This window comes from Cebus imitator, unplaced genomic scaffold, assembly GCF_001604975.1.
Source record: "Cebus imitator isolate Cc_AM_T3 unplaced genomic scaffold, Cebus_imitator-1.0 Scaffold102, whole genome shotgun sequence".
NCBI lineage: Eukaryota > Metazoa > Chordata > Mammalia > Primates > Cebidae > Cebus > Cebus imitator.
In genome coordinates this window covers 2,891,635-2,908,925 of record NW_016107417.1, presented here as the reverse complement: position 1 = coordinate 2,908,925, position 17,291 = coordinate 2,891,635, and the positions used below count along the sequence as shown (strand labels likewise).

General features: G+C 58.2%; 3 protein-coding genes across 4 annotated transcripts in view; 1 reads left to right on the top strand and 2 right to left on the bottom strand.

The window, feature by feature from the left end:
- Positions 1–10,218, top strand: part of EHBP1L1 (EH domain binding protein 1 like 1) — a 17,908-nt gene extending 7,690 nt beyond the window's left edge. Inside the window, exons 10-21 of the mRNA XM_037741598.1 lie at positions 450–617; positions 1,091–1,248; positions 1,335–1,383; positions 1,809–2,459; positions 6,812–6,881; positions 7,001–7,056; positions 7,155–7,278; positions 7,557–7,656; positions 9,387–9,460; positions 9,563–9,677; positions 9,780–9,889; positions 9,966–10,218. Of these exons, the coding sequence (XP_037597526.1) occupies positions 450–617; positions 1,091–1,248; positions 1,335–1,383; positions 1,809–2,459; positions 6,812–6,881; positions 7,001–7,056; positions 7,155–7,278; positions 7,557–7,656; positions 9,387–9,460; positions 9,563–9,677; positions 9,780–9,879 (1,665 nt within the window). The 3' untranslated portion in view covers positions 9,880–9,889; positions 9,966–10,218. The remainder of the gene's footprint in view (positions 1–449; positions 618–1,090; positions 1,249–1,334; positions 1,384–1,808; positions 2,460–6,811; positions 6,882–7,000; positions 7,057–7,154; positions 7,279–7,556; positions 7,657–9,386; positions 9,461–9,562; positions 9,678–9,779; positions 9,890–9,965) is intronic.
- Positions 10,219–10,418: 200 nt separating this feature from the next.
- Positions 10,419–14,892, bottom strand: KCNK7 (potassium two pore domain channel subfamily K member 7). Of its 2 annotated transcripts, none has more exons than XM_017537457.1 (3): positions 13,393–14,892; positions 11,037–11,435; positions 10,419–10,775 (listed from the first exon to the last, which is right to left on the bottom strand). In XM_017537457.1, exons 1-3 carry the CDS (start codon positions 13,709–13,711, stop codon positions 10,573–10,575), a joined length of 921 nt encoding a protein of 306 aa, XP_017392946.1. In that variant the 5' UTR covers positions 13,712–14,892; the 3' UTR covers positions 10,419–10,572. The 2 variants fall into 2 exon arrangements, with proteins under 2 accessions (XP_017392946.1, XP_017392947.1); XM_017537458.1 differs by having other exon boundaries at positions 10,419–10,760.
- Positions 14,893–15,246: 354 nt separating this feature from the next.
- Positions 15,247–17,291, bottom strand: part of MAP3K11 (mitogen-activated protein kinase kinase kinase 11) — a 19,682-nt gene continuing 17,637 nt past the window's right edge. Inside the window, exon 10 of the mRNA XM_017537448.2 lies at positions 15,247–16,117. Within this exon, the coding sequence (XP_017392937.1) occupies positions 15,780–16,117 (338 nt within the window). The 3' untranslated portion in view covers positions 15,247–15,779. The remainder of the gene's footprint in view (positions 16,118–17,291) is intronic.

The following is a 17,291-nucleotide window of genomic DNA, read 5'->3' as shown; positions in this document are numbered from 1 at the left end:
TGGGGGCGTCAGGGATCTCAGGGCCAGAATCTGAGGTAGGTGGGGCCCAGGAGACAGAGGTGGGGGTGTCAGGGATCTCAGGGCCAGAGGCTGGAATGGCAGAGGCCGGAGTACTGATGACCCAACAGACAGAAATTATAGTTCTAGAGGCTCAGGAGGAAGAGGTTCAGTCTTTAGGGGGCCAGGAAGCAGAGACTGGAGTTGGGAGAGCTCTCAACTCTGGGGCCTTAAAGACCCCAGTTACTCAGCCAAGAGTTGTAGGATCCCAGGAAACAAAAGCAGAGATTTCAGGACTACAAGGGTCAGAGACTGAAGTTCTCAGAGTCCAGGAGGCAGAGGCTGGGATTTGGGGGATGTCAGAGGCCAAATCGGGGACTAGGGGGGCCCAGGAGGCAGAGATGAAGGTTTTAGAGCCTCCAGAGAATAAATCTGGTATTTTTGAGGCCCAGGAAGCAGAGGCTGGGGTCGTAGGAAACCAGAAGGGGAAAGAAGCTGAGGGAAGCCTCGCAGAGGCCAGCCTGACTGAAGCACAGGTGGCCAGTGGGGCAGGGGCTGGGGTGCCCAGGGCCTCTTCCCCAGAGAAGGCTGAAGAGGACAGGAGGCTGCCGGGCAGCCAGGTAGGGATGGGGGCCGCTGAGGGCCCAGTCTGTTACTTCCCACTAATCTGGGGCTGAGCGAACGGCGGCTCTGCATGAACCCACCTGGTGGGCTGGGATTGGGTGTGGTGGGGGGCTCGGCTTGAAGGAGCCCCCTCATCTCCTCCTCTCTCAGGATGCCCTGGCTCTCCTACCCCATCTTCCCTGGGCCGCATGGAGCTGGATACCTCTAAGCTGGTTTTCTGGGCTGACCTTGAGGTGTGGCTACTGGTGACCTCTGATCTTGTCTGGGGGCCACTGACCTTTTAGGTGACTTTGGCAGATAACCCTGGATCTGGAAACCCTTTTGTCTGGCCCCAAGGCTTTGGCCAGTGGCTCTGGTGACCCGTGCAAGCTCACAGATAGGGCTGTTTTGTGCCAGGCATGAGCCTCCCCAAGGGGCAGAGGGCACGGACCCATTTATACATTCCCTAAGCCCCCCACTGTGTCCCCAGGTACCGCCTACCCTGGTCAGCTCCAGCCACTCCCTGCTGGAGTGGTGCCAGGAAGTGACCGCTGGCTATCGTGGGGTCCGCATCACCAACTTCACCACATCCTGGCGAAACGGATTGGCCTTCTGTGCCATCCTGCACCGATTCTACCCAGACAAGATGTGAGCTGCCAGAGGGTGGGAACGAATGGGGGAGCCATCAGGGAGGGCAGCGTGGACCCAGCCTCTGACCAGTGCTCTCTCTGCAGTGACTATGCCTCCCTAGACCCACTCAACATCAAGCAGAACAACAAGCAGGTGAGATGGGGTGGGGGGCCTGCCTGGAGGGAAGGAGGGTCTAGAGAGCCAGGCTTTCAGCCTCAGATTTGGAGAAGGTGAGCTGCGGGTCCCCAGCTGTGGCTTCTAGAAATTTGCCATTTTTTACCTTTTTGGTCATTAAATTGTTTGCTTTCCTGAGCTTCGTTTGTTTGTTTTAAAGCGTTTTATCTCCCTTAGATGGTTTTTCCAAAACCACCCTTTGGTAACTGGGTGGACGGCGTGCAGTTGCTAAGCAACACGAGGGCGGGCCGTGTTGCTGGATTTCCCTCGCTAGGAGGGGGCGGTGTTGCTCGGGGAAGTCCGGCGAGCCAGTGCCTAGGACCCCCTCCGCGGGGTGGCACCGCAGTGTTGCCGGGTGCCGCAGGCCACCGCCGCCGCTGACCCCGAGCGCACCCTTCCCCCAGGCCTTCGATGGCTTCGCGGCCCTGGGCGTGTCGCGGCTGCTGGAGCCCGCGGACATGGTGCTGCTGTCGGTGCCCGACAAGCTGATCGTCATGACGTACCTGTGCCAGATCCGCGCCTTCTGCACCGGGCAGGAGCTGCAGCTGGTGCAGCTGGAGGGTGGCGGCGGTGCCGGCACGTACCGCGTGGGCAGCGCCCAGCCCAGCCCGCCTGAAGATCTGGACGCCGGAGACCTGGCGCAGCGGCTGCGCGAGCACGGGGTCGAGGCGCCCCAGGAGCCCAAGGAGGCCGCTGACCGCGCGGACGGGGCGGCCCCGGGGGCGGCCTCCAGGAACGCGGATGCGGGCCGCGCCCCCAAGGACGGTGGGGCTGAGGCCGCCCGAGAGGCGCGACCCACGGAGGTCCCGGCAGAGGTGTTGGTGAACGGGGCAGGGGCGCCGGGCGGTGGCGGCGTGAGGCTGCGACGGTCCTCGGTCAACGGGGAGGCCGGGCCTGTGCCTCCGCCCCGCGCGCACGGCTCCTTCTCCCACGTGCGGGATGCAGACCTGCTCAAGAAGAGGCGCTCGCGGCTGCGGAACAGCAGCTCCTTTTCGGTGGACGATCCGGATGGGGGAGCCTCGGGAGCCGCAGGAGCTTCGGGAGCTGTGGCTGCAGTGAGTGTCCGGGCTCCTCCTGTCCTCCCCCGCCATAGTGCGGGGCCCCAGGAAGTCGGGCAGAGAATGGGCGGGTCCCCAAGGACAGAGCTGGGGTGGGGGTGACGGTTTCAGAGCCTGGGGGTGCTCCGCTCGACCGGGGAGGGGCTTTCTGATCAAAGGGACCCTAGTGCTGTGGACGAGTCCTCTGGTGTGGTGGTGAGCTCCCAGTTAGGGGATGCACTGGAGCCAAGACCCGCCAGGCAGGGTCCCAGGCTTTGCTGTCAGCCTGGGATAAGTGCTGGAGTTTTTAGTGCTTGGCACTTGGTATGGGGAACCACAGGCTGCAGTAGGAGGTTCCCAGAGGATCCACGTTCCTGGCACTCACCTCAGTGCTTGGTGGGCTGGAAGGTGGGTTTGGGCATTTCTTTCCCTGCAGGTGGCTCATTGTTTACCAGCAGCCACCTTGTCCCATAAGCTGGGTACACACTGTCTGTACTCAAGGTGGACTCTCCAGGATTTGGGCATGCTTTCTCTCTCTCTTTTTTTTTTTTTTTTTTTTGAGATGGAGTCTTGCTCTGTCATCCAGGCTGGAGGGCAATGGCATGATCTCTGCTCACTACAGCCTCTGCCTGCCAGGTTCAAGTGATTCTCCTGCCTCAGCTTCCCAAGTAGCTGGAATTACAGGCACCCACCACTGCACCAGGCTAATTTTTGTATTTGTAGTAGAAATGGGGTTTCACCATCTTGGCCAGGCTGGTCTCAAACTCCTGACCTCGTGATCCACCCATTGGGCATGCATCTTTAACCCCAGATGCTGGAGACCAGTATCTTCTTTTCTTATAATGGAAAGTTGGAGATGGGAGATCCTGAGGGCCCGTGCCCCTGCTGTCATCCCCTGTGGGTCGCAGGTAATCTCCCAGAGTGTCATGTCACTCTGCTGAAGGGGACATGGTCCCCGAAAGAGCAGGAATTTGCTCAGGGACCCACAGCAGCCAGATTCCAGGACACAGACTTTCCAGCTGGGGTCCCACCACTGCCCATCCTGCCTGCCTACCAAGGGACAGCTCTGCCAGGCTGCTGCAAACCTTCAGCTGTCCAGGAAAGACCACTGCATTTGAAGGAAAGGAGGGAATTCACTGGGCAAGCCTTTCTGGAAGAAGCCACCATTTGAGCTAGGTTGATAAGATGGCCAGGTTTTTCCCAGGTGAAAAATGAGGTGGGTTCTCAAATCGCAGGACCTGCATTATCAAAAACGTGGCAGCAGGAAAGTTGAGGTCTCGTTTAGGGAACTGCCAGCCATCTCCTGGAAGCTCCAGAAGCAGTGATGAGGCCAGGCTGAGAGCAGGAGTCTTGGGTGTAGGGTCAGAGGCACAGCGTTGAGCCTGCGAGTGAGAGACAGTGGACAAAGGTGATGCCCACCTGTAGATGCGATATGCAGGGTTCAGGAGGACTAGGCCAGCTTTGGCCCATCTGTTGGCCTCTGGCCACAGCCTCATTAATGTGTGTCAGTGGCTCTTTAAATCTTAAAGGGAAGGTGCCAACCTATGCCCCTCTGGGCCCAAGTTCCAGCATCTGGTCTTTCCAAGTCAGGCCCTCCCCTATCTTATCTCACAGGAGATATCTGACCCATGGGGCAGGAGGGGACTCCTCATTGGCCACCCCCATCCATCATGCCCATTGTGTGTACTGGGAGGTGGTCGGGCTTGGCCCTGCCCTTGGGAGCTCCCAGAGTCCTGGGCTTCCTGGAGGAGGGACCAGGCATGAGAATATTGAAAGAGGAATTTAAGACCAGGCACAGTAGCTCACGCCTGTAATCCCAGCACTTTGGGAGGTTGAGGCGGGTGGATCACCTGAAGTCAAGACCAGCTTGACCAACATGGAGAAACCCCGTCTCTACTAAAAATACAAAATTAGCCGGGCGTGGTGGCACATGCCTGTAATCCTCAGCTACTCGGGAGGCTGAGGCAGGAGAATCGCTTGAACCTGGGAGGCAGAGGTGGCATTGAGCCGAGACCGTGCCATTGCATTCTAGCCTGGGCGACAGAATGAGACTCTGTCTCAAAAAACAAAAAACACACACACAAAAGGGGAATTTGAGTTAGACATGCGGAAACACTGGAATTCCCACGAGGTCTGGCATGAGGAGTCTCCACTGCCGCCGAGGCTGGATTTCTCCACTCTGCTGCCTCTGCCTGCCCCATCAGCTCAGTACTCTCTATGTGCCTGGCCTGCCCATGGGCTCTTTACAGTGTGTATGAAAGCCTTTTGCAAGGTGGCATTGAGGCCCCCTGAAGGTTGCTGTCAAAAAAGGGGAACTTTGTGTTCCTTAGATTCCTCTCTCGAAGCCCTGTCACACAGGACCAGGCTTTCCCCCATTTCACATACCAGGACACAAATGAAGGCTCCATAGGTGTGATGGGCCTGAGGCACACAGCAAGTTGGTGGCCAAGTTTGGGAACAAACTTTTGTGTTAGACAACCCTGGGCCCTAGACCAGACCCCTTAGGAGCATCATCTCTGCCCCTCAGTTTCCTCATCTGTGAAGTGGGAGGGTCATGTCCCTGCCTCACAGGGATGTTGGGAGGATTCAGTGAGTGAATGTGCATGGAGTGCCTAGTACAGAAGCACTTGGTAGATATTTGCTGTTATTAGTCAGTGTGGCCTGAGTGTATTTTCTGGGCCTGGCCCTGATAAGGGGGAGAGAAACCAGCAGCTGTGATGGGGAGGCCATGGGAGGAGCATCCGCCCAGGCTGGGGATCAGAGGAGGTTTGGGGGTATGACAGTCAGGGAGGGAGGCGGGAAGAGTGTGGGGGCCCCGGTAGGGGGACCTCTGGAGGAGGCAGGGCTGGGCGGGGTCTTGGAGGTCGTGTTGGTATTGGATAGCCCAAGATGGAGGCTGAGTCTAGGCTGAGAAAGCTATTTTGGGAACTGAAAGTCGGTCACTGTGGCCAGAGGGCGGTGTCTAGGCGTGGCTCAGGGTGGTAGGAGCTTTGAGGCTGGAGCCATCAACAGGCTTTGATGTGAGGGGGTGGCGGGGCTGAGGAGAGGTGTGAAAAAGGCCACCCGGTTTCAGCTTGAGTCAGCAGGCAGGCCATGCTGGTGGCTGGTGGGGAAACCACCACTGGCCCAGATACCAGGGAGGATGGCCCCTGAGCCAGGGATGTCCAGGGCTGCCTCTCAGAGAGGTACAGGTGGGGGTGGACCCAGGCGGCTCAGCTGCTGTCCCTGCCTTGTGACCCAGACACAGGTCAGATGACTCAGACATGGCCATGGGGAAGGGGAGGGCAGGGCAGGAGCAGTTAAGAGGCCAGGCCATCAGCTGAGCTGAAAGTTGGGGACATCCTGGACTGACAGTACCAGCAAGTCACTAGAGGTGGGCAGGCACATGGGGTCAGCCCTGCCCTTCCAGGCTAAAATTCAGAGATCCAGCCAGCCTGGCTTATATGAGCGTGCAGCAGCTGCTCCTCAGTGTGGGAACTGAAAATGCAGCAGGGTACCCCCTTTTGGCCTGGAGGTGGAGATGCTGGCTCAAGAGGGTCCAGGTCTGGGGAGCCCTGAGGAGGGAAGGGGAGGGAGTCTGGGTGCGGCCTCTGCAGGAGGCAAGCTGGGCTGGGTCACACGGATGGGGCCATATCAGGTCAGTGCAGTGTCTGCCCTGGCCAGAATGGAGAAGCCAGTACTAGGTGACAGAAGTCAGAGGTGGCCTGAGGGAGCTCAGTAGAGGAGGAGCTGAGGCTGGGAGCAGGGGCTTATGCCTATAATCCCAGCACTTTGGGAGGCCAAGGCGGGTGGATCACCTAAGGTCAGGAGTTCGAGACCAGCCTGGCCAACATGGTGAAACCCTGTCTGTACTAAAAATACAAAAATTAGCTGGGCGTGGTGGTTGGTGCCTGTAATCCCAGCTACTTAGGAGGGTGAGGCAGGAGAATCCCCTAAACCTGGGAGGTGGAGGTTTCAGTGAACCATGATCACGCCACTGCACTCCAGCCAGGGCGAAAGAGCGAGACTCCGTCTCAAAAAAAGATGGGGAGGAGATGCCTGGGCTGGGCCCTTCACAGGCTCTCACCCTTCAAGGCCAGAGTTCAGCCCAGCCCCAGAAGGGGAACTGGGAAGCTTGGAGCCTGGGAGTGGATGGGCCCAGGCCCATAGGGCCAGGAAGGATGAAGGCCGTGACCTTTGCCTGAGGAGGCATTTTCCCTGGAAGGAGGTGGGACCGGGGGTTCTGTCCATGCAGGACTAGAGGAGGGCAGGGGTGGGCAGGGGTTGTGGTCAGGGACCCCTCCTCCCCTCTGTGTGAGTGGCCCTGGCTGGCCCCAGGCCCAGGCTGGCGGGAAACCCCTCCCAGTCCTCACTGGCTCCTTGTTCCACAGGAAGGCCAGGCCCCTGACCCCAGCCCTGCCCTGGGCCCACCCGCAGCTGCAGCCTCTCAACAGCCCCCTGGTGAGTGGCAGGAGTGGTGACCATCTCAGTTCAGGCCGCTCGAAAAGCCTGGAGTGGGGACTTCCTGGGGGTGGCTGGGTGGTGGTTAGGGGGTGCCTTATCATCATCTCTGTCTGCAGGTAGGAGTCCCCCCTTGGAGGAGCCACCCCCAAGCCCAGGGGAGGAGGCTGGGCTGGTAAGGAGAGCTAAGTGGGAGGAGCTAATGGGTGGGCACCTCCTAGGCAGGGCCTGGGCTGAGTCCACCCCTGTTCTCTGCCCCTTTTCCAACCCCAGCAGCGGTTCCAGGACACAAGTCAGTATGTATGTGCAGAGCTGCAGGCCCTGGAGCGGGAGCAGAGGCAGATAGATGGGCGGGCCGCTGAGGTGGAGACGCAGCTGAGGAGCCTCATGGAGTCAGGTGGGGCATGCATCTGGGGGTCCCCTCCCCAACACATGCCACTAGGTCTGCCCAGCCCTGCAGCTGTTCCTGACCTTGGGAGGAGCTGGGAGGAGGCACAGCTGGCGTCAGCATTCCCATTTTACGGCCAGGCATGCTAAGGCCTAGAAGTGGCTTCCTGGAGGCATACAGTTCTTCTGGGATGTCACGAAAGCAAACCCCCTCCCCCAACCCCCAGCTGCCCTGCTCTGACACTGGGGGCAGGGGGCAGGCCTGGTGACTGTCCCTGCCCAATTCAGGTGCCAACAAGCTGCAGGAGGAGGTGCTGATCCAGGAGTGGTTCACCCTGGTCAACAAGAAGAACGCTCTTATCCGGAGGCAGGACCAGCTGCAGCTGCTGTGAGTGCTGGCCCAGGGCTAGGAGAGCAGAGGGACTCTCAGCTGTTTTGGTTAGGGCTGTTCACTGCTTTCTTCTTTCTACAGAGATCTTATTGTTTTTATCCTATCCAATTTGCTGTTTAAAGTATAAAACTGGCCAGGTGCGGTGGCTCACACCAGATTCAAGCACTTTGGAGGCCAAGGCGGGTGGATCACCTGAGGTCGGGAGTTCAAGACCAGCCTGACCAACATGGTGAAACCCCGTCTTTAAAAAAATAAATAAATAGCCGGGCGCGGTGGCTCAAGCCTGTAATCCCAGCACTTTGGGAGGCTGAGGCGGGTGGATCACGAGGTCAAGAGATCGAGACCATCCTGGTCAACATGGTGAAACCCCGTCTCTACTAAAAATACAAAAAATTAGCTGGGCATGGTGGCACGTGCCTGTAATCCCAGCTACTCAGGAGGCTGAGGCAGGAGAATTGCCTGAACCCGGGAGGCGGAGGTTGCGGTGAGCCGAGATCGCGCCATTGCACTCCAACCTGGGTAACAAGAGCGAAACTCCGTCTCAAAAAAAAAAAAAAAAAAATAAAATAAATAAATAAATAAATAAATAAATAAAATAAAGTATAAAACTAGGCTGGCTGTGGCGGCTCATGCCTGTAATTCCAGCACTTTCAGGCAGATCACCTGAGGTCAGGAGTTCGAGACCAGCCTAATACAATGAGACCCCGTCTCTACTAAAAATACAAAAATTAGCTGGGCGTGGTGGCACGTGCCTGTAATCCCAGCTACTTGGGAGACTGAGATAGGAGAATCGCTTGAACCTAGGAGGCGGAGGTTGCAGTGAGCCAAGATCGTGCCATTGCACTCCAGCCTGGGCAACCAGCGTGAAACTTCGTCTCAAAAAAAAAAAAAGTAAAACTGGCCAGGCACAATGGCTCACGCCTGTAATCCCAACACTTTGGGAGGTTGAGGCAAGCAGGTCACCTGAGGTTAGGAGTTCAAGACCAGCCTGGCCAACATAAACGCCCTATCTATCTGTGAAACCTTTTCTCTACTAAAAATACAAAAATTAGCCAGGTGTGGTGCCTGTAATCCCAGCAACTTGGAAGGCTGAGGCAGGAGAATCACTTGAACCCGGGAGGCGGAGGTTACAGTGAGCTGAGATCAGGCCATTGCACTCCAGCCTGGGCGACAAAGTGAGACTCTATCTAAAAATATAAAAATTAAAAAAATTAATTGTAAAACTCTTAAATTATAACTATTTTTACTAATAAGAAAACTAGGCTGGGCCCAGGAAGGTGAAGGCCGAATTCCTGTGTGACGCTGTTTCTTTTTTTTTTTTTTTTTTGACGCTGTTTCTTTACAGTAAGGAAAACAAGCCCAGAGGGGTGTGAAGCCACTCTGCGGCATTGCCTTATCATCCTGCCAGGCGAAGGTGGCTTTGGCTCCCTTTTCAGTTTGTGATCCTTTTTCAGAATAACTGGAGCCTAATACTTCCTATTTATGAATACTGTTCATCCAAATAATCCCTCGGGGGTCCTTCTGGGGTGCGTGTGGGGCAACATAAACACCAGCAATTGGAGAAAACAGTTCGAAGAGAAGAGAGAATGTGGTCTGGGGACTGGAGGATAGCTCTGTGGTCAGTCCTGCCCTCTATGGGCACTGCTGGGGAGGTGGGATGGGGCCAGAGCCCTGGGCACTCCCTCCCTGCGCCCCTTTTCCTGACCTGCTTACCCGCCACCTTCCAGCATCGAGGAGCAGGACTTGGAGCGCAGGTTCGAGCTGCTGAGCCGCGAGCTGCGGGCCATGCTGGCCATCGAAGGTGGGACCTGGGCCCAGGGGGCGGGAGGCAGGACATAGCCAGGGTAGAGGCGGCACAGCGCCGGGCCCGCGCCTCCTGACGCTTTGCCGTTTCGGCCCTCAGACTGGCAGAAAACGTCTGCGCAGCAGCACCGAGAGCAGCTCCTGCTGGATGAGCTGGTGTCGCTGGTGAACCAGCGCGACGAGCTGGTCCGGGACCTGGACCACAAGGAGCGGATGTGAGTGGCGCTGGGAGCTGGGAGGGTCCAGGGCGCGCTCCCGCACAGGGCTGGATGTGGACCCCGCCCAACGCCGCGCTGACTCGAACCCGTTCCCCGTAGCGCCTTGGAGGAGGACGAGCGCCTGGAGCGCGGCCTGGAGCAGCGGCGCCGCAAGCTGAGCCGGCAGCTGAGCCGGCGGGAACGCTGCGTGCTGAGCTGAGGCCGCCGGCCTGGGAGGCCCGTAGCTTCTCGAGCCCCCGGCGCCCGCCGCCGCCCCGGGCCTGCGCCCGGGAGGACCCGGCCGCCCCGGATGCTGTGCGTGTCCGCTAGGGGCCGCTGGCGCCCTTCCCGGGACAGGGCAGGGCGGATCGCCGGCCCGCGGCTGGGCGGCCGTCGTATTTATTTGTCGCCGAGTGTGTGTGCACGCTCGCGGCGGGTGCGGGCACCTCCCCGATGGCGCGGCTGGGCCAGCGGCCCCGGGGAGAGGGATGCCTGGGGGCTGCCGCCCTGCGCCGGCTCGCCCTCCTGTTCTCCAGAGCAGTAAAGTTGGACTAGGCTACCCCAGCGTCGGCCTTTTCTCCGCTCCACCTGGGCTCTCAAAGGGCGGAGGAGGGTGGGCCGAGGCTGAGGCGGCTCTGCCATCCTAAGCGGGACTATGCGGCTTCGGGGTTCCCAGCGCCAGCAGAGACTAAACGTCGGCCTTCCTGGGATGGTGGCCGGTGGTTCTGTCCCCTTCAAAAGACTTGACAAGAGCCGAAATCGTTGCTCATTTTATGATTAACACTTATTCCCCGAGGCCTCTGGCTCACCCCGCTGGCCCCATCTCCAGATTCTTCCCCGGCCACTCCTGGCTGCTTCCTCCTCCCGGCCGCCACCGCCACCATACTGGAGCTGAACTCGGTCACCTGACACTTCAACAAGCAGGAACCTGTCCTGAAGCTGGGGCCGCGGGCGGCAGGGTGCTCAGAGCCAGTTCATCCTGCCCTAGGATGCCACCTTGGTCTGCAGCAGTCATAGGGCCACAGGGCCTGAAGAACTTCACGGCACGGACCTGTGGCAGCCTGGAGAAAGCCTCAACGGCCAGCAGCATGGCCAAGAGTCCTAGAAGCAAGTAACCTGGGGAGGAGAAGGTGCCGGGGCAGCACCCGGGTGCTGGTGATGCTCCCCGCCCATCGCCAGGCACGGTGACCTGCCCTAGCAGCTGGTGCCACTCACACCCCCAAACACTCCCACCAGAGCTCCTCAGCTACCCCTCCCGTACGTGCCCTGGAGTGGGGTCCCACCACCTGCAAGACCCAGTCCCCCAGTGGTTCATGGGAATCCTAGTCCCTGCTCCTCTTCCCACTTCCCCCACACACTCTTAGGCGGCTGACTTACCAAGAAGTGCAAGCTGGCCCACGTGGTAAATCATGGGGTGCAGGCTGTGGCCGTGGCTGGGCAGGAGGTCCCCCAGGCCAATGGTGCTGACTGAGCTGAAGCAGAAATAGATGGCTCCCAGCAGGCTGCTGTCACCCTGAAGGCCCCACAGCACCAGCGCTGGCAGCAGCACAAAGCTGCTGGCCACCAGCAGGCCCAGGGCAACTGCCTGCAGCAGGGCAGCCCTGGCTGGCGACAGCTGCCAGTGGACCACTACCCAGGCACCTGGGCAGCTGAGCGCAGGCAGCAGGCAGTGGTGTAGGGTGGCCACTAGAGCTAGGGAGGCTGGCAGCCCCAGGGCTGCATAGACCACACAGAAGGCCCTTCCACCTGCCGATAGTGGGGCCATGTGGCCATAACCTGGAGAAGAGAGAGTCAGTGGATTGTCAGAGCTCTGAGTGTGATGTCTGCTGGGGTCCCTGCCTACCCCAATATCACCTTCTACAGAAGGCTGCCCTCTAGTGGCCTTGAACTGGCCAGGCCCAGGTTCTATCTGGCTCTGCTCCTCCTTCACCAGGGGATCCTGGGCCAGTCCCTTAGCCTCTCTGGGCCACTCTTCTCTTTTCTGGAAAATAAAAGGATGAGGCCAGGTGTGGTGGCTCACGCTTATAATCCCAGCACTTTGGAAGGCCAACTTTGGGAGGCCGAGGCGGAGGGATCACGAGGTCAGGAGTTTGAGATCAGCCTGGCCAACATAGTGAAACCCTATCTCTACTAAAAATACAAAAAAAACCCAAAAAAACTAACCAGTGTGGTGGCACGCTCTTGTAGTCCCAGATAGGAGGCTGAGGCGGGAGAATTGCTTGAACCTGGGACTCGGAGGTTGCAGGGAGCTGAGACCAGGCCATTACACTCCAGCTTGGGCGACAGCGCAAGACTCCATCACCAAAAAAAAAAAAAAAAAAAAAAAGTCTTAGTTTGTATGAACAATTTTGGAGGATTAAAAAAAGAAAAAAGATGAAAGAAGACAGTTCCCCAGGCCTTTTGTAGCTGGGACAATTCGGAGAACTGGGCTGCCCTTAACAGATATTCTTGATTCCACAGCTGGTGGAGTATCATCCACTCTTTCCCCAAATGTGTGTCACATCCTGTGTGCTAGGCTTTGTGCTGGGATCTGAGTCTGCCCAGGCCTTGCCCTCCAGTGGACAAGTCAGGCAGGAAAATAATGAAGGGCTACAAAGAGGCAGCATGGGGAGAGAGGGCATGTGCCAGGTGGAGAGGGGCGGGAGTGCGGGGCATTCGGGGAGAACAGGATCAGCTAGTCCAGAGCTGCAAATGCGCAGGCCCACCAGAGCCAGATGGGAGACAAACAGGAATGGTGGGGACTGAGGTGCACTGAAGAGTGTGAGCTGTACCCAAAGGGCAGGCCCCATTCTGCTCCGGTCACTATGTTACCTTGCAGGGATTCTGGCTCAGTGTGAGTAGGTTTCCTGATTTTCTGAAAGAAGTTGGAAATATGGGCTGGGCATAGTGGCTCACACCTGTAACCCCGGCACTTTGGGAGGGGGAGGTGGACAGATCACTTGAGGTCAGGAGTTTGAGACCAGCGGGGCCAACGTGGCAAAACCCGTCTCTACTAAAAATACAAAAATTAGCTGAGCGTGGTGGTGCGCGCCTGTAGTCCCAGCACTCTGGAGGCTGAGGTAGGAGAATTGCTAGAACCCAGGAGGCGGAAGTTGCAGTGAGTCGAGATTGCACCACTGCACTCCAGCCTGGGTGACAGCGAGATTCCCATCTCAAAAAAAAAAGTTGGGAATACAAATATAGAAATTCCAATTCAAAAAATACTGAAATGCTTTGTGGAATAAAAAATACAAAAACCCAGGGCTGTGGGCCCTGCTGTGTTTTTCCCCGGGCCTGTGCCCTCACTGTTTCTCTGCAGGACTCCCTTGTCCCCGTCTCTGCATCCTCCTGCTTGGCAACCACGCCATGCCGACTTCCTCCCCGTCTTCCCTCACTCCTCCTCCACCCAAGGCCTTGGGCCTGATATGTGCTTCCCAGGTTCCTTCTGTTTGCTTCCCTTCAAGAATCCATCCCACTGTATTGTGTCCCCTGCCTTGCCTCAGGCTGTGGTGTCTGGGCACCTCTCCTGGGTCTCAGAGGGTGCCTGGGGTGGGGCTGGGGAGGCCACACCCTTCCTGGCAGCTGAAGTGGAGGTACCTGTTGGGGTGTGTTGGTGGGGAACCCCAGTGGTGATGTCGGGCCTGACAGGGCCTGGGCTCCATCTGGCTCTTTGGGGCTGAAGGGCTGCACCCCAGGGTCCCCAGGGAGCCATGGCTTCAAGAGCCCCTCCCCCTGGGCTTCTTGGCTTTCTTACCTGTGGTGGAGAGGATGCTGGCAGTGAAGAGCAGGGCTGAGGGCAGGTCCCAGTTGCTGGCCTCTGAGCTGTTGCCCAGGCTGGAGACCCCATGGGCCTGTGTGGCCAGGGCAGTGCCCAGCAGCTCTTCCAGTGCTCCGGGTGGCAGGCAGGCTCCATGCTTGGCCTGGAAAGCAGCCAGCTCTGCCCTGAGCTCAGCCTGGAGCCTACGTGCTGAAGGCCCCTCCAGGGCCTGGAACACCGTGGCCCCAAGCCCTAGGGCCAGCAAGTGGCCCACAACCAGGAGCCCATATCGGGCCCAAGGCCTTAGACCCCCCATGGCGGGCTGCTGGGGTGCTGTGGGAGCTGGCGCCTCCACCTCAGGCACCTGGGAGGGGCTGGGCAGGGCAGGGCCAGGAGGAGTTGCTGTGTGGGTGGCTGGGACCTGGTTGGGGTGGCTGGGGTGTGAATGGGAGGGAGGTGAGCTGCATCACCCCTCCCAGGTTCTGGGGGCAAGACATTTGCCCATTTCACAGCAGCTGGGATGGTGGGGACGGGCGGAGGAAGGTGGCTGCAGTGAGGGGAGGAGGCGGAGGACTCTGAGGCCTAGAAAGTGCCTCACACTTATTCAAGGTGGTGCCCAGACATCCATACCGCATTCACTCATTCAGGCAAGTGCTTAGGTCCTAGGACTCCAGGGAAGAGGACAGGCACAGGTCCTTTCCCTCCCAGTGTTTACACAGGAAACCTCTCAGCAAAGAAACGTGACAAGCTCATATTGTCATGAGTCCCATGCAGGAACGCCCTGGGTAATGGGAGAGCTCTGGGGGAGGGGGTTATCTCACTGGGAAGGCTCTGCTGAGGAGGTGACATTTCAGCTGGGGAGTAAGAGGCCAGTGAAGGTAGGAAGGAGCTTGGGGTGTGAGAGGGACAGAGGGCTGGCTATGGCAGGGGACAGTGCAGGGTGAAGGGGGGATAAGGACATGGGCCCTTGAGGACAAGCATAGGCCAGAGAGACCTACACCGGCCACTACAGGCGTCCTGGATGGAGCCATTTTGGCCTGGGCGGTGGGGTGGTAGGGGAATGGTGGCAGCTGGGAAGGATTGGGTGGGGGCAGGGGTGGGAGGCAGGGAGAGGAATCCAGGGTGCCCAGAGCACTGCGGCAGGTAATACCCGTGAGCTCCACTGCCAGTCCTTCCCAAGAATCCTTTATGCCTGCCCTCCTCACATTACCTGCCCCTGAACTGCAGACAGAGTTCTGGGGCAGGGGAACGGGGAACCTGGGTTCTAACTCCTCTAAACTCAGAGGGGCTGAGGACCCTGCCCTAGGGTATGGTATGGGAGTGCCAGAGCCCCCATGGCAGTGTGAAGAGAACTGTCAGGGTGCTAGGTGCTATGGTGAGTCACTATGCTGGGAGGTGGGTGGACCTTAATACTTTTTTCTTCTGAGACGATGTCTTGCTCTGTTGCTCAGGCTGGAGTGCAGTGGCGTTAATTTTGGCTCACTGCAACCTCTGCCTTCTAGGTTCAAGCAATTCTCCTGCCTCAAACTCCAGAGTAGCTGGGACTTCAGGCATGCACCACCATGCCTGGCTAATTTTTGTATTTTTAGTAGAGACCATGTTGCTCAGGTTGGTCTCGAACTCCTGACCTCAGGTGATCCATCAGCCTCGGCCTCCTAGTGTTGGGATTACAGGCGTGAGCCACATCTGGCCAAGAAGAGCCTTGAATGACTGACCAAGACTGGTGGATTTGGTCCCAGGAGAGGGATGCAGTGCAACGCATGCAACTGCCCATTGTTGGGGCATCAGGAGTCCAGGCTTGCGTGATAGGTTGGATCTCCTGCTTACCTCCAAGAAAGGTGACAGGCTACATGTGGGGAGACAGCTTTTGAGTTTATTTGGCTTCTGGCTTCATTGGATCCCGAAGCTAAGACCCTTACCCTGGCTGGGGCAGCAGGAAGGCACCCGGAGAGCCCCGGCCCCAGATGACCCCCAGGGCAAGAGGTCCAGGCTCTAAGCCCTAGGGCAGGGGCCAGGAGCAGGACTTGGTCAAAAGTGCTGGTGACAGCTGAGGCCGGCCCCTCTCCCCTGCACCTCTCCTCCTCCCTGCATCACCCCTGGGGGCAATTCCCTGAGACAGGCTCTGGTCCTCCCAACCAGCTGGGTACAGTGTTGGGCCCCAGTAGGGCAGGTGAGCTGGGGGGACCCACAGGTTGCAGGTGTGGGGGTGCAGTCCCCCCATCCAGTGTGAAGGCTTCCTGTGCAGTGTAGTGTTCCTGAACCCGAAAAGGGGCGTGGGGTCCCTGGGGAAACTGAGGCAGCTGCAGAGGCTGGCCCAGCTCCTGTTCCAGTGTATACTGACTCCTCTTAAGGCAGCTGGAGCTTGGGGGAGTGGCCTGGCCCACTCAAGGTCCTGCCTCTGGCACCCAAGGGGCCTGGGCACCCATGTCTTTGGTCTGTGCCCTGCAGTCCTGGGGCCCCCCCCGGAAGGGGTTGGCAGGTGGGGAGTCCCAGAAGGGGTCTGAGTCTGGGAACAAGGTCCAGGGTGCCCGGCGGGGTGCAGGCTGTGGTGAAGGCAGTGGAGAAGGCCGTGGCCCAGCTGACACAAAGCTCCAGGGGTCTATGCGGCTGCGAAGGGGTGAGGGCCGAGGTCGGCTGATGAGGCCCAGGGGTGGTGAACGCGGGGTGCCTGGGGTGCCAGGAGCAGAGCGTGATGTCCCCGGTGGGGGTGAGACAATGCCTCCTGTGAGGATATAGGAGGGGCACAGGGTCAGGCAGCCACCAACTCCTGAGGTCCCCCCCAAGACACACTGCCCTGCTCTTGGCCTCAGTTTCCCCATCTGCACAGTGAGCGACTTGACTCAACTTCCATGGCCCTTCCTGTTCCGCGGTGCCTGTTTTTCTATAATGGTTAGGAGTGAGGCCTCTGTAGCAGGCTGGCCTGGATGTGGATCCCAGCCCTGCCACTTACTAGCTGTGGTAGCTGTGGGTTCCTTCATCTCTGTGCCATAAATTTCCTCATCTAAAAATGGGCATCTGGCTGGGCGCGGTGGCTCATGCCTATAATCCCAGCACTTTGGGAGGCTGAGGTGGGCAGATCAGGTCAGGGATTTGAAACCAGCCTGGCCAAGATAGTGAAACCCCATCTCTACTCAAAATATAAAAAATTAGCTGGGCGTGGTGGTGGGCACCTGTAATCCCAGCAATTTGGGAGGCTCAGGCAGGAGAACTGCTTGAACCCAGGAGGTAGAGGTTGCAATGAGCCAAGATCACACCCCTGCACTCCAGGCCTGGTGGCGGTTCTAAACACTGTCTCAAAAAAAAAAAGGGGGGGGGAGGAGGGGGGCATCTAAGAGCACTTAGATCACTGGTTGTTATGACTAAATGAGACTATCTCTGGAAAACCTTGTAAACAGTACCTGGCACAAGCAAGGAGCCAGATGTTTGCTACTATTATGACTATATATATACTTTTTATTGTTTTTTTTGAGACAGAGTCTTGCCCTGTCGCCAGGCTGGAATGCAGTGGCACGATCTCGGCTCACTGCAACCTCCACCTCCTGGGTTCAAGCAATTATCCTGCCTCAGTCTCCCGACCAGCTGAGACTACAAGCATGTGCCACCACGCCCAGCCAGTTTTTGTATTTTTAGTAGAGACAGGGTTTCGCCATGTTGGCCAGGATGAGACCATCCTGATTTCTTGATCTCATGATGTGCCTGCCTCCGCCTCCCAAAATGTTGGATTACAGGCGTGAGCCACCGCACCCGGCACTTTTTTTTTTTTTTTAAGACAGTCTTTCTCTGTCACCCAGGCTGGAGTAGTGGCACGATCCTGGCTCACTGCAACCTCCACTTCCTGGGTTCAAGCAATTCTCTGATTTTAGCCTCTCTAGTAGCTGGGATTACAGGTGTGCACC

Excerpts from the sequence above, each read along its gene's own strand:
- KCNK7 (XM_017537457.1), bottom strand. The coding sequence starts at position 13,711 with ATGGGGGGTCTAAGGCCTTGGGCCCGATATGGGCTCCTGGTTGTGGGC. Across the intron at positions 11,436-13,392 it reads CAGCATCCTCTCCACCACAG|GTTATGGCCACATGGCCCCA; the intron begins GTAAGAAAGCCA and ends TCTCTTCTCCAG. Across the intron at positions 10,776-11,036 it reads GGGCCAGCTTGCACTTCTTG|GTTACTTGCTTCTAGGACTC; the intron begins GTAAGTCAGCCG and ends TCTCCTCCCCAG.